General features: G+C 40.2%; 1 protein-coding gene and 1 long non-coding RNA gene across 3 annotated transcripts in view; one reads left to right on the top strand and one right to left on the bottom strand.

Annotated features, from left to right (window-relative positions):
• PIBF1 (progesterone immunomodulatory binding factor 1) overlaps window positions 1-4,120 on the top strand; it is a 95,949-nt gene extending 91,829 nt beyond the window's left edge. For both annotated transcript variants that reach the window (XM_026705317.2, XM_087938022.1), the window contains exons 17-18: window positions 2,499-2,672; window positions 3,867-4,120. In XM_026705317.2, the coding sequence (XP_026561102.2) occupies window positions 2,499-2,672; window positions 3,867-3,923 (231 nt within the window). In that variant the 3' untranslated portion in view covers window positions 3,924-4,120. The remainder of the gene's footprint in view (window positions 1-2,498; window positions 2,673-3,866) is intronic.
• Window positions 4,121-5,278: 1,158 nt separating this feature from the next.
• Window positions 5,279-13,695, bottom strand: LOC148125183 (uncharacterized). The gene is made up of 3 exons (XR_015744463.1): window positions 13,508-13,695; window positions 9,355-9,884; window positions 5,279-5,571 (listed from the first exon to the last, which is right to left on the bottom strand). It is a non-coding gene; the product is annotated as an uncharacterized LOC148125183 (long non-coding RNA).
• Window positions 13,696-16,024: the final 2,329 nt, after the last annotated feature.

Here is a 16,024-nt window from a genome sequence, read left to right as displayed (position 1 = left end):
ACCTTCTTTGTATGCGTGATGTGTGCATGTCACCAGTGGGCTTGTTTTCTTTCTTCATTCATTTTATGTCCCAATCCGTCACCTTCACTGTGAGTAACAAGGTGCTAATGACAAACACCCAGTTCAGCGGGTTCAGCTACATCACCCAACTCTTTATTAGAAGCAAAATCAACCCTTAGACATGGGCTCTACATTCTGAAAAAGTTTGGTGCAAGACTGGATGACACCCTTGCTTCCATATTTTAATAAAAAAAAAAATCCTAAAACAGAAAGGAAAGAAGAAGAAAAACCTCCCCTCTATCATCAGATTCTTGATATCTCTCATCATGCAAGACTCTACTGGTTTGCAAAGAAGCTGGGAAGTTTGCCCTGATTTTCCGATAGGCCATTGTTTTTGTCTCTGCCTTGGAGCTGGCTTCCCTCCAGGAGAGATAGGAGGGCCAAATAACATCTCTGTAACACAACTCTTTATGTGCATGAATTGCTTGATGTTGTTTTGCAGAGCTGTTGGGTGAGGGTGGGGGTGGGGGTGGGGGGAGGAAAGGCGGGCAGTGTCACCACGTCTTTGATCAATAGAGGATTCAGCAAAATTGTTTTCATGACATATTTGGCTGGCAGGGAAGCATTGCTCGCATCCTAGTCCGAAAGGTATTTGGAAGGGTCTCCAATTTCCCTGGCTTACAAATAGTAGGTACGCTCGGACCGTGACGACGGTCTGTTAAGGACGAAGCATGTGCTTGGTGTAAAAGGCTCCCCAAGTTATTTCCATCCAGAAAATCCCGTCTATGCATTGCTTTGGCAACCTCTTTGCCGAGTTTACAACTTCCAGCAACATGTTGGTATCAGTTATGCAGCAACCCTCGTGGAAACAGCTGCTCTGCAGCCCAGAAACGTTTTGACATGTCGGTGCCCGTGGCTGGATTATGCAAATATAGCTGCAACATTAAACGGCGGAGCAATGAGAAGGACGCACGCAGCGCTGAGCGCTGCAGGATTGGGAAGGCAGCCCAGGAGAATTTCTACAGAAATATTAATTTCATACCGCTATAGGAAAGCAAGAGAATTCAGATTGCCTTCCAAGCCTGGAACTGCTTCTAAACAGAAACAAGACGAAGAATTGTTGTTTCCTCCTTCTGGGACTTGTTCATTATTAAAACTGTAGCGTGATGCAAATCATGTGAAAGTCATATTGAAGTTTAAAAAAAATAAAGTTATGTTCTTCATTAATATTTTGCTGCAACAGAGAGAGATATCTCGGCTTGCAGTCTTCAGACTTTTACAGTTAGTTTAGGCAACCATACTAAAAATACCTCCTGGCCTCCCAGACTGATGTGGACCCTTATTAAGGAAAAAAAAAGTGGGGGTTGGTCATAATCCCCCACTAGAGTTCTTGCATCTTCAAGGGTTTCATTAACTTTATTTGAGAGGGAAGTTCTGGGAAGAAAGAACTTTTTTTTCTCTCTCCTAGAGCTGGTATTGGAGACCCAAGGTATAAATTATTTTGCTTTTTCAAGGATGAAAATCCTTCCTTGAAAAACCTCCCAATCGCCAGCCGTCAACAAACCAATCAGCCAATAGATAGGCACCACATAAACACAATTCACAGAACAGAAATTCAAAGCACGTAGAGAGAAATTCCCTGAAGAAGAGCTTCAACATGAGTCTGAAAAGTCAGAAGAATAAATCTCCAGTCCCAGTGACCAACCCAAATTCGATCTCGAATCATTATCCTGGGACACATACGTTTGCCTTCATTCGTGAACATCTTCCTCACTGTTTCCTTTTTCCTTTCATGATGAGGTGTCTTCAACTAAATAAATAAAGGAAGGTAGCACACTCTCATTGACCACAGTGCTTCTGGTTCACGTGAAGTGTTAATGCCACTTAATAATGCCTTGGTAAGGCCACACTTATACTGCATATACTGCATTCAGTTTTGGTTGCCACGATGTAAAAAAGATATTGAGACTCTAGAAAGAATGCAGAAAAAAGTAACAGAGATAATTAACTGGGACTGGAGGCTAAAACATGGTTACTGGAATTGGGTATGTCTAGTTTGATTAAAAGAAGGACCAGGAGAGACATGATAGCAATGTTCCAATATCTGAGGGGCTGCCACAGAGAGGAAGGGCTCAAGCTATTTTCCAAGGCACCTGAAAGTCAGATAAGGAATAATATATGGAAACTGATCAAGGAGAGATTCAATCTGGAAATAAGGAGAAATTTTCTGACAGTGAGAGCAATCAACCCTTGGAACAGAAGTTTCCCTCAGAAGTTGTGGGAGCATCACCGCTGGAGGCTTTCAAGAGACTGGAGTGCCATCCTTCAGAAATGGTGTCGAGTCTTCTGCTTGGGTGGGGTAGGGGGGTTTGAACTAGATGATCGACAAGGTCCAACTCTTTTATTCTATTGTTTGTGGTTACATGCCAAGATGTGATATCAGGAGGATGTCTCTATTTCACATCCAGCCATTTGATCCTATGCTTTGCTTTCTTCAGGAACTAGCTGCGATGAAGCAGATGCTGCTTACTCTTCACGGTCAACCACAAGGGGACAGCTTGCCTCAGAAACAGAGAAAAACTTCACCGGAAAAATCTGTCACGAATCCATCGGTTCAGTTCCATTTGCCGCATGAGGATGGAAATACATTTGCACCCAAGCCAACCGTCTTCGTAAGTAGAGTGGTGTTTTGAGAGCCACACAGCTCTCCCAGATTGTTGCGGGAAAATTCTGACATTTGTAAACCATTCAGAGAGAGCTATAAAGCAGTATATACTTCTAAAAGCTATTACCAACAGATAATCAGAGTTAGGAGGGACCTTGTAGGTCATCTAGTCCAACCCCCCGCCGAAACAGGAGACCCTACACCATTTCTGACAAATGGCAGTCCAATCTCTTCTTTAAAGTCTCAAGTGATGGCGCTCCCACAACTTCCGAGGGCAACTTCTGTTCCATTGGTTGATTGTTCTGTCAGAAAGTTTCTCCTTATTTCCAGGTTGAATCTCTCCTTGTTTAGTTTCCATCCATTATTCCTTGTCTGGCCTTAGGGTGCTTTAGAAAATAGATTGACCCACTCCTCTCTGTGGCAGCCCCTCAAATATTAGAACACTGCTTTCATGTCTCCCCTGGTCCTTCTCTTCACTAGACTAGCCTTGCCCAGTTCCTGTAAGTGTTCTTCATATGTTTTAGTCTCCAATCCCCTAATCATCCTGGTTGGTCTCTGTACTTTTTCTAGAGACTCAACATCTTTTTTATAGTGTGGTGACTAAAACTGGATGCAATACTCTAGGTGTGGTCTTACTAAGGCTTTGTAGAGTGATATTAGTACCTCACTGGATCTTGATTGTATCTCTCTGTTAATGCAATTTAGGGTTGCATTATCTTTTTTGACTGCTGCTGCACACTGCTGGCTCATATTTAGCTGGTTATCCACTAAGACTCCAAGATCCCTCTCACAGTTACTGCTATTGAGCCTGGTTTGACCCAGTCTATATGTGTACTTTTGGTTTTGCTATTGCTATTGCTATTAAGGCAGGTACGGGAACCTAAAGGCAATGTCTCTATCCGGTTCTGAGCAAGGCCCTCATTACTGGGCATAGTTCTTGGGCTCTTTCCAAAGTCGATGAGACAGAATCATAATCACACAAGTATATTCCAATGTGCTATATTTGCATAATGGATACTGTATATTTCCTGGGACAGATCTGGGGTTTCCTTTCCAAGATGGTTTGCCTCCGTTGTGTTGATGCTGCAATTTGGATGACATGGTTGTGAGCAGAGGGTCATGTCCTCACAGAAAGGTGGCAGAGAGGGAGCCAGTCGCTTGGCCTGGCTCGGTGTTCATGTCTTGTCTTTTCTTCTCCTAGACAAAGGAGGCTCCAGCACAAGGACGAAAGAAGGGGAAACCAACCAAAGCACCCTAAAGTTTTATTCCAGGGAAGGATAATCCCAATCATGTTCCAAGATTTCTTAATTAACCCACTCTATTTTCCTAACTGCATTGTAACTCCCTTTGCTTTTAATATCATTGTGGCTCCAAAGAGACCCATTCTGATCTTTTAGGATTTGTGCCACTGGTCTACACGCTTAAATGCTGCTAATAAAAAAGCATTGGACGGTATTAAGCGTGAGGTGGGTGTTTATTGCAAAATTCATTCTGAAGTACCAACACTGAAGCTTCCCTCTGGTTCTTCCGATGGGAATGGAGAACTAGCCTCACAATGGAATGGTTGTAAGAAATGCAAAGAACAATCACTAGCACATTTGAATACCTCTCATAAACATTTTTAATAGCTGTAAAGTGGTAAAGGTTCCTCTCACACATACGTGCTAATTCTTTCCGGCTTTAGGGGGCGGTGCTCATTTCCATTACAAAGCCAAAGAGCCAGTGGTGTCTGAAGACCTCTCCGTGGTCATGTGGCCGACAGTTACCTTCCCACCAAAGTGGTCCCTATTTTTCTACTGGCATTTGTACATGCTTTCAAATCACTAGGTTGGCAGAAGCTGGGACAAGTAATGGGGAGCTCACTCCATGACGTGGCGTTAGGGATTTGAACTGCCGACCTTTCGATCAACAAGCTAAGTGTCTTAGCCACTGAGCCACCATGTCCCTATAGCTGAGCTGTAAGTAAAAACTCCATAGGAACAGCAGAGATTTCATTCAGACAGCCGTCAACCATGGCTGATGCCCCGCAAGCTCAGTTAGATGAGGTCATCTTCTCCAGTCCAGAGAATCTGAATCAAATTCAAAGAATTATAACCTTAAACCTGAAGAAAATAGTAAGCAACAATGGAACTAAACAAAATCACCAACGTTATTTTTAATCCTTTAAAGGTCAGTGAGATGACAGGATCTAAAGCAGGGGTCTTCAAACTTGTCAAGTTTAATTCTTAATTAAACACACACACATAAGACATAAACATAAAAACATAAAACTTTATTCTAGAAAGTAACTTGGCCCCCGGAGGAAGACTAGATGAGAATAATTATAAACAAGCCAGAGGAAAATATAAATGTGATGACTGAATAGCAGATAAATTAGAAAGGAAATATGATTGAATAATGATTAAAGAGAAACAATGTGGAATTTGGTAAAGGGAATTTACGTGTTTATATGGAAATGGGATAAATTATAAGTACGTGATATAAAGCAATATGTTACCTGCCTTGTAAAGATCTACAATGGAAAGAGGTTTTATGTTTTTAATGTTTAATGATGTTTTGTTTTGTTTGTTTGTTTGTAAAATCAATAAAACTTGTTTTTTTTTAAAAAAAAACTTGTCAAGTTTAAGACTGGTAGACTTCAACTCCCAGAATTCCTGAGCTAACATGACTGGAGGAGGAATTCTGGGAGTTGAAGTCCACAAGTCTTAAACCTGTCAAGTTTGAAGACCCCTGCTGTAAGACAAGTGTTCCTTGCAATCAAAACAAAAATGCCATACGGATACACTGAAAATGGTCACACCTTCGACTGTGATGTTTTTCACAAGGACGGGCTTTACAACCTGTGATCCCATCAGTGTCCCCTTTGTTCTCCAGCACAAGGTATCCGTTCCTGATTTCAGGGTTACCTGGGAAGAAAGGAATAACAGCATTAGGACTCCAGACTTTATAACAGGATTCCAGATTCACTTTAACCCAAACTAAGCATAGCACAGACTGGATGTAAGAAAGAAGTCAATCAACCAATCACAATAGAGCTGGAAGGGACCTTGGGAGGTCTTCTAATCCAACCCCCTGCTCAAGCAGAAGACCCTAAAGGAACAATAAATTGAGGGTTTAAGATGAAAAAATCTCAGGAAAGATAAAACAGGCAGACTGAGCATAGAGAATGGCTGGGCTAGGGTGAGGAAGCTTTCTGTCTCATTTAATGACTCTTATTGTTCTATCAATATATAAAATACAAAGAAAAATAAATACAGGAAATTAAGGAAAGGGAAAAGAGGGGAGAGAAAATATGAGGTACAAGAAAGAAAAAAAGGGGTTTACTTCCTATTCTTTTTAGCACGGTTCAAGATGATAACATTCCAGCCTCAACTTTTTACTTTTACACGTTAGTATATAATTAGCCATTTCTATAGCAACAGATCTAATCTGCAAAACCAAAGCCAAAGTTTCGAGGGTTTTTTTTTTTTTTATCACAAGCACAAAATCCAGAAGTGATATCCAAATAAAAAAAGATAATTAAATATATTCTCCTCTTTGAATAAAACAATCAATTTATCTTCCTTGCTGTGGAAATATGTGTTTTATTTGCACTTAATAATCTTTATAAACTATCACCATTCATATTAACAAAACTCACTGTATTCTTTCAGATTCTTTAACCTTAAAGGGAAAAATACTTCTTTTTCATCCACTTTAAAACAGTTCTTCAAAAAACTTTCTAAAATCAAAGCTTTCTAACACATCTCTTTTTAATTTCCTCTTAACATGCATACTTTAAAGTTACACTATTAAATTTAGATCGCTCCCTCCAAGTTACACTCATGGGTTTTTGTTTTTTGGTATACATCCTTTTTAAAACTCTGAACATTTCTTTAAACTAATGGGTGCAAGCCTGCCTGCATCTGATGGAGACCAAGAAAAACCGGCAACATTTGCATCAGGTAATTTGGCCTTGATCCTGAGAATCTTTGATGCTGCTGACAAGATACTGGTGGGTTCTCCAATTAAGGAGATTTATTGTGGTTGAATTTTGATAGGGCTGTTTTACGTTGTACTGCAAATTAGATTCTATTTCAGTTCCACAGTTTTTGCACCCCTGTCCCTATTAACATAATTTTCCTCTTTGTAACATACTCCAGACCCCTGACAAACCCAGCTCCACTGTTGTGAATTGAGTCCTCTGATTAACTGGAAAATAACAAGGGCTTTAACGGACAATATTCTGCTTTTATATTGTGGTGCCTAGCATACACAACTCAAGTCAGTGGAAAGCTGAGGTCACCACTTAAATATTAGTTACAGGTGAGTTACAGAATTGCATTTATCAAGATTCTCGTTCTTTGAGGGCATCTGATCCATTTCTCAGTTGGCCAAAATACAGGTGTAGTCCTCAATGACCACAATTGACCCCCAAATTTCCAAATGGCTAAGCAAGACAATTGTTAAGTGGGTTTTGCCTCATTTTAGGACCTTTCTTGCCATACTTGTTAAGTGAATCACTGCAGTTAAGTTCGTGACAAGGTTAAAATATATCTGGCTCCCCATTGACCGTTTTACTTGCCAGAAGGTCGCCAAAATGTGATCACATGACCCCAGGACATGGCAACTGTCATAAATACGTTCCTGTTGCCAAGTGTCCAAATTTTGATCAGGTGACCATGGAGATGCTGCAGTAGTTATAAATGTGAATAAACGGTCACTTGTTTCAGTGCCATTGTAACTTTCAACAGTCACTAAATGAATGGTTGTAAATCAAGGACTACCTTGATAGGACTTTGAGGGTAAATCATAAATTTATCTTCTTAGATGAGGTCTCTAATGTTGTAATCCTTCACACACACAACACACACAAACACAATTATGCATGCAGGATAGCTTTAAGACAGGGGTCTTCAAACTTGACAGCTTTAAGACTTGTGGACTTCAACTCCCAGAATTCCTCCTCAGGTCATGTTAGCTCAGGAATTCTGGGAGTTGAAGTCCACAAGTCTTAAAGCTGTCAAGTTTGAAGACAGCTTTAAACTTGGAGGGGGGCGGGATAGAAGATGAACTCTATCAGCAATGATATTTGTGGTGTTCAAGAGAGCTAAAAGTGGAGGAGGAAACTTGAGAAAAAAAATTTAATCGATTTTTACAAAATGGTTGTCAGGCCAAGCTGAAGGACTATTCTGGCTAATTTGTGGTTTAATATTCTTCATACATGTCACAGAAAGTTTCTCCTTATTTCCAGGTTAAATGTCTCCTTGTTCAGTTTCCATCCATTATTCCTTGTCTGGCCTACAGGCGCTTTAGAAAATAGCTTGACCCCTTCCTCCCTGTGGCAGCCCCTCAAATATTGGAAGACAGCTATTTATTGTAAGGCACTAGATTTGGGAGTATGGGAGACCACCCCTTCCACTTGCTGAAAACCATGGTATTTAGAGACAAAGAAAAAAAATTTCCAGCCACCAAAGGATGTAGATAGTATTTTGTAGACCCTGACAATTCATTAATAACTGGCTATAGCAAGGGTCTTCAAACTTGGCAAGTTTAAGACTTGTGAATTTCAACTCCCAGAATTCCTAAGCTAACATGACTGGAGGAGGAATTCTGGGAGTTGAAGTCCACAATTTTTAAAGCTGTCAAGTTTGAAGTCCCCTGGGCTATAGCCTCCTTCCAATAATTAATCCAACAAGTTTATGGTAAAATAGAAAGCAATGGGGAATTAGGAGGCCCTTCGATATGAAAATATTTCTAAGTTTCTTTTTTCCATGGTTAGATCTTCTTTCAAGTTCACTCATTGCAGTAAGAAAGTTGTAAACGTGTTTGCTGAAGGGATAACGAATTTCTCTTGGGTTGAAGGGCAGAGAGAAAGACTATCCGGGCTAGACAGTCAACTCAGGGTGCTTCAACTTTCGGTCAGCTCCAGGAACGCTTCTCAGGACAGCCCAGCTGCAGGTTGCCTTCCAGGTGTATTAGTTGACCCTACCAAGCTGTAGATTCTGGGGGATGTAATCCTGACCCATCTAAGCAGGCTCCATACCAGACTTAGCCCATTCTTTTTGATCATTTTCAAAGGCATCCCAAGACCTTCAGGACCTCAGGCAGATCCAAGTCGCATTTTCCCACCATCAAAACTGGAGCACAATCAACTAGACAACTCTCGGCAGGATAAGCATGCATAGAATGGAATGCTGGGCAAGAGAGCCCAACCATTTGCATGAGAGATTCCCCCCCACACCCTAAAATGGTCTATTCAGTTCTCTGCATTGACTGGCACCCAGCCATCTCTCACGTAAAGTCATCTCTAATGGGACACATTTTGTCTGCTTTTTCTCTTCTACGGTTGCCTGCAGATGAGATCATTCTCAAGAATGGAGAAAATGACTGGGATTTAAATGTCCTGGGACCTTTGCTTCTCTTGATATAACATTTTTCAGGGTTGACTTTGAACCTTCGCTTTGATGCAAATGAAAATCTAAACAGGTGCTCCAAAATCCCTTTTGAGCCTTTGAGGGTAAGATGAATGTGATCCAGATGAATATAATTCTAAAGAAACGTTAAGATGGGCCCATTTTCATTTCCTAACTTCATGCTGCAAGACATCAGTGGCAAATATTTAGTGTACAATGCACATAACAAGTTTTGATCCTTGAAATGCTCACATTGGGAGAAAACCCTCACTCAAAAGTTGCCTCTAAACTTACCTTTCGGGGACCGTTTTGCTGGCTGCCATATTATTACTTCCAGTCCACTTCAGTCAGTTGAAACAAATAGATAACATTAATGATTGACTGATTTTTCAAGACCAACACATTTGAATGTTTCTCTCCTACTAATCCAAAGAAAGGGTCGTTCTGAACAATGAAATCAGCTCCAAATCGTCTTTAAATGCAATTGATAACGGAACAACAAAAGCTCAGCAGATTTGAATTTGGAATGGCTGATTACAAGCACAAACCAGCACAGGAAGTTTGCTGCATATCAGATAGTTTGGTCAATGTTTCCTAATAGTTGGTTGCAATTGCCTTCTTTGGAACACAAGTGAAATGAAATGTGAATTTCTCTATTAGGACTGTTATTGTGACACTGAAGTTCCCAGCAGTCAAACCTGAAGGATTTATATCCATGGGTAGATAAAACCTGAAGCTGAATTATTATTATTTTTCTTACACGGTGATGTCAGGGTTTCTAAATTCCTCAAGAGTTTTCTTCCCAATAGGTAAGCTATCCCGTTCTGAAAAGCAGAAGAATGTGTCAATAATGAGACAATGGCATCAGATCTCTCCAGATTAAATCACACAATTCTGTTAGCATTTAAGGTTGTCCAGCACCTTTCTTGACTTCCCTATTCCCCTGGGAACAAAGGAGATGACCAAACACTGTTGAGAGCCCTCATCTCCCTCGCGGCTCATGTTCTTGGCGGTATTGTGTTGAGCAGCCATTCGCATAACCTTCATCTGCTCGGCAGATTTACATTGTAAAGCTGTATGTTGATCAGTGTCTCTCTATATAGCAAAACTGTTGGAATCATCAAAGCTCGGCCTCAGAAAGGTACTGATAATGCATACCTGAGTCACAGCTCATTACTATCCTTCCAAATTTTTAAGAGGGACAAATCCTTCTTTGGCAAAAAGAAAGTGACGGGGTCTTTCTTGCAAAATGGGTAAAGCCAGATCCTTATTTGGAACCTAGGGACAATCTACAGAGCAATGCAGTGTGTGGTAGATATATGGTGTTTCTCAGTGTTTCTGAGAGAATCCCGGCAACCTTGTAGATTAGAACAAACACAATCTCCCAGTGCTCTTCAGAGGTTGTTCATTGAAAAACATTTGCAAGCCACCTTTAAGGAAAATACCCTGAAGGAGCGCCCACAAAAGAAATAGAATATTTATAGAATTAGCATAAACCCAACATTAAGGCCATTAAAAATAATATCTCAAACATTAAAACTCATTTGGGAAGAAAGGATAGGATTGGAAACAAAGCTATGGGTTATGCCATTAGCCACACAATCAGAAAACTGCAAGGCTAATTATTAACATGCTCTTAGTTCCAAGATCATATTGCCACTTAGAGTCGTAAATCTCATCTCAGGGGTTGATGCCATTGTAGATATGCAAAATATGGGACTTGAGAGGTGCTGATGAAGTCGGCTTCAGTGCCTTCATTTTTAATGTCGATAGGAGATGAAAACTCTCCACCCCCACAAGTATCACTCATAATGCCCCAGATAATGTCATTTTACAAAAAAAAAAACCAACAACCAACCCTTCCCTTGAAAATTAATCTTCCTATCCTCTAGGGAGGAAAGGAATGGAACTTCAGAACACAGAAACCAGAGTCTGAGGCATTGGTTGAGTTAAGGCAAGAGAGTTGGGTTCCTCGAGCTGGAAAAAAACTCTGACTTTATTCCAGAAGAATATAGTTAAAATTTGCTGAGGCACATCTGCTGTTTTTTTTTTCCTGTATTCCATCAAGATCTGTTAAGATGGCTTTAAACATCTCGAACCCTAACAGTCTCTAGGTTTGTAGAAGACATTGTAATTCTCAGCTGAAATAATATAGTTCTTGAAATCCTCTAGTACTTGTTCTATGTGAATAGATGGTTTGTCTATTTGCAGTGCGCCATTGCATAGCTCCTCAATCTCTTCTTGGCCTGGCTAAACCAGTGGATTTTTTTTTTAATAAAAAAATAGTAGAATTCCCTTATCACAAAATCCTTTTGAAAGCATCAATAGCCCCACCAAATTTCTAATGCAAGCCACTATCCTGGATAGGGAGCCATAGTACCCAACACAGAAGTAGTATCAAAATCAGATGAGCTTGCAGGATCCATTTCTTGGATCTTTAGATCATAGCAGCTTTCAGTCGCTGAACTAATTTTGCACTTATGACCAAAATCAAATGTTCCAAACAGCACTGAAGGCCAGCACAGGAAGAGGGATAAAGAGCACTCAGTTTAAAATCATTGTTTCCAAAAAGAAAACAAGGGGAGGTGAAAAGAAACCCATCTAGGATGGCTGCAATCCTGTATCCAGCTATCCAACACTGTGGATCACTAAATTCAGCAGGATTTAGTTCAGAGTAAGCATGTAAACATGCACTGCAAATGTTGAACACAAACTGTCAGTAGAGAGGAACCACATCATGGGAGCTGACAAAGGCTCCTATTAGAACAATGCTTTGATTTTCAAAACAAATCATTTTAGGTGTGAATAATCAAACACTATATATTTTCTCCATGATTACCAGATCAGCAAAGGAGATGTCCAGGACAGTATCTGTGACCATATTTCATGGAAGAGCTTTTTATTTATCCTTGTACTAGACAAGGAGGAATTCATCTGAAATTCTTCAGAGCTGCAGCTATAACCAGTTCTCCCTCCCAAATCCTACCATCAGCCCCTTGCTATGATTTTACCCCATTTAGTGTTCTTTCCATCAATATACTCTCCACTGCAAGTAAACTATGTGGCATGTTAAATTCAAGAGTTAAAAGGCACTCGTAGGCCAAAAATCCCTATCAAAAGCATCACAGAATTGGCTAAAGATCTTGCAGGACAAGCCAAAGATTATCGGATTCGGTGTTTTGCCTCTAAAGGGCCACCTCTAGGCATAACTATATTAAATGCAAAATGGATCAGAACATCAGAACAACAGCCAAGATCATCTACTGATTTCCAGCAGCAGAAGAAACCAACCCATTAGACTTGAAAACTACACATGTGTCTGACAGTGGAGTATCAGAAGAGGATTGGCCATACTGTAGATAGGAATCCCTTTAAATTTCTATCCATCCTCCAAAGAACAGCACCGTTGTACGTGATTATGATGGTTTAATAATGGCTTGCTGACAAACCACAGTGGCCCAAGCTTAGAACATTTCCAACTCTTTGTGGTTCAAAAGATGAGAAAATGAATCCCAAAAATGTATTTCTTTTTTTTTTTACTTGGACCAAAGATGACACTGTTTAGAAGAAAATAAAGGCCTGCTTGAAGGAACAGGCAACCCCTGCCACTAGGTGAGTAGCAGCAATGATTTTAGCAAATGGTTTTTTTTAAAAAGAGAGACAGAATTATCAAACATCCACTCCCTGTTTTGATAACTTCGTGCCTGTAGAGAAACAAGCTTGTTGGAGAAGCTCAAGAATTCCCTCCCCCCGCCCTTGTTTCTCCTTATCCACAAAGCAATATTCCTTTCTGAGCCAAGCTTTTATTTTCTTTCTGTTCAGTTGCTGCTGCAGCCTGTGGATTTCAGCATTATTTAGGCCATTCCTTGTGAGAAAGAAGCTATTAAAAACACAAACCCACAGGGAGCCATTTATTTTCCAGCAACTGGTGGTAACTGCTGCATGGTTTGGTGGATTAAGATGAATCCTTCTGGTATTCTGTGGAATATCTAAAGACACCAAGCCTTGGGAAGTCTCGCCTTGTGAGCATCCATCTTACAGCAATGATTGAGACAGAATTTGGAGGAAAGAAGACCCTCACTATTGGTATATCTGAGGAGGACTAAAAAGGTCCCTCAGTTCTGAGTTGAAAACTGAGTGAAGGCAATGTCAGGATGACAGCACAACCCAAGGCAAATTGGTTTCTGGGCATGTTTATGTTGTGCCCATGCGTAGCACTGTTCCTATATTTGTTGGGCTGCCCCAAAGAAGAGGGAGTCAAGCTATTCTCCAAAGCACCAGAGGGCAGGAGAAGAAATATGGATGGAAACTAATCAAGGAGAGAAGCAACCTAGAACTAAGGAGAAAGTTCCCAACAGTGAGAACAATTGTGTGTGGGGACAGTTTGTCTTCAGAAGTTGTGGGTGCTCCATCACTGGAGGCTTTTAAGAAGAGACAGGACACTCACTTATCTGAAATGATGTAGGGTACCCTTCTTGAGCAGGGGGTTGGACTAGAAGACCTTCAAAGTTCCTTTCATCTCTCTTATTCTCTTATTCTGAGAGAAAAAGCACAGGAATGTCATCCCAGCATAACTTCATTTGAATGCAGATCCAGAAATGTGGGGCTGCAGTATCATTTCTTCTTCAGGATTACCTACAAAGACGTAAAGACATTGTGAGCCAAGGCCCTAAATCACTTTAGAAGACTGGATGCATTTTTAAAAAATCCCTGTGGGTGAATCATATTCAGTTGCAAATTGCCATTAATATAGTTTTTTCATGAGATGTGGGTACATTTGATGAGTTCTGAAGTTATTGCTAAATCTGCAACAGCTGTTTTTCTTGCCTCTATTATGAGCAGAAAATCAGCAGAGGGAAGAAAGTGGAATGTGCAGATAGTCCTTGAGTTATGATGACAATTGAAACCCCAAATCAATGTTGCTAAGTGAGACATTAAGTGACTGTGGCCCCACTTTTTGACTTTTTTCACCACAGTTTTAAGCGAATCACTGCAGTTCTTAAATTAGTAACATGGTTTGTTAAGTGAATCTGGGTTTCTCCATTGACTTTGCCGGTCAAAAGGTCCCAAAAGGGAATCATATGACACACACTCCCCGGACACTGCAACTGTCATACATGTGAGTCACTTGTCAAGCATCGAAATGTAAAATCATGTGACCATGGGGAGGCTGCAACAGTCGTAAGTCTGAAAAACGGTCACAAGTCACTTTTTCAGTGCCGTGGTAACGTCAAACGGTCATTAAATGAATCATTGTCGAGGTCTACCTGTACTGACATTGACCAGATTATAAAATAAAATAAAATATAAAATAACATATCATCTATCTATCTATCTATCTATCTATCTTTCTGTCTGTCTGTGTGTCTGTCTGTCTTTCTGTCTGTCTGTCTGTCTCTCTGTCCGTCTATCTATCTATCTATCTATCTATCTATCTATCTATCTATCTATCTATCTATCTATCTATTTATCTATCTATCTATCTATCTAAAAGTGAAATACCACTCATGCATCATCACAAAATCTCCAGAACCGTAAAGCCTACAAACTTGAAATTTGGTACGTATGTTTCTCTTGGCTTCTAGGTGCTCACTAAGAAAGGATTTTTCAAAATGATGCTAAGGAGTTCTACTCCCCCTCCCCATCTGAAAAGAAATCTCTTCCAAATGTTAAACACAATCAGAGGAGAGAGGAGTTTCAATTTCAGTTTTAGTTTCACAGCATGAAGCAGCTTTAGTACAGAACAGTTGAGCTAAGCCACACCCAGGCTCCTTGCTGTCTCCTTGCTCACACAGCAAATACTGTTTCAATTTCCAAACAGCCTTCAACTCTTTCACACACTGACAGGACGCTAGCCAGATGAATACCGATGCTGGTAGGCAGAGGCAGAATTATCCCCACCCCTTATTTCCCCCCCCCAAAACTAAGCCCGACTACATAGTTTCGTAGCAGAGCATGGGTATCCAGCTAGTATCATATAAAATAAAATAAAATAAAATAAAATAAAATAAAGGGGTGGGGAAGATCATTTTTTCAGCGCCATTATCACTTTGAATGGTCACTAAGCAAGCAAACTATTATAAGTTGAGGATAACTGTACTGGATTTACTTTATTTGGGAGGGTTGATTCTTATTAAACTGCAGAGGTCGAATGCAATTTTTTAAGATATTTAAATTGAGTAGCTGGGAAAGTAGGGCTGTGCAAGGAGTCAGAATGCACAGTTATAGCTGATTGGTTGTCTGAGGCAACCTGCACTGTGATTGGTTGCTGTCGGCCTGGAGGGGGAGTTTCCCTTTTTTCCCGCCTTTTTCTTCTGGGTACTCTGTGATTTACCTCAGGTTGTAACGATGTGTCTGATTGTCTTGTTTGCCATATACAGAGGTGTAAAATATATTTCTTTATATAAAATGACAACTTTGTGTCAGCGTCTCCGACTCCCATTTGAACACCTGCTGGTCAGTTCCCTGACACACTTTCTCTCCTCGAACTGACCACAAGGCCATTTTCATAACAGAATAAGAACAAGAATAGATTAATAACTTGATTGTCACTTTGAATGTAGACTGAATAATCAGCATACCTTAAAATGAAATTTTGTTGCATACAGCTCTCAAAGGATCACCACTTTCAATATATACTACATGAACATGACAAAATAAATAAATAAATAAAATACAAAATTATGTATATACCCACATATATTATTATATGACACAGAGAAACAACACAGTCTAGTTCGGATGCGTACACGTAATCATGGCAAGAAAAATGAATTTTGCGAGTTTACCAGATGGAGGAAACAAAGCTGTTACAGAATCTGGTAGTCTTGCTAGAAATAAATTACTTGAAAATAGCAGTTTAGCCATCTTTGTGAGGAAACCACGTTGCTCTCGTTAAAGATGAGGTCCTTTCTCCTCGCCCATCCCTCGGTCATTTTGTTAGCACCTAGTTAAAGTTTTCATC

This window comes from Pseudonaja textilis, chromosome 8 (genome assembly GCF_049901715.1).
Source record: "Pseudonaja textilis isolate UNSWEBS1 chromosome 8, rPseTex1.2, whole genome shotgun sequence".
Taxonomy (NCBI): Eukaryota; Metazoa; Chordata; class Lepidosauria; order Squamata; family Elapidae; genus Pseudonaja; species Pseudonaja textilis.
Note: the sequence above shows the minus strand (reverse complement) of the source record. Positions and strands in the feature narration are given on the sequence as shown.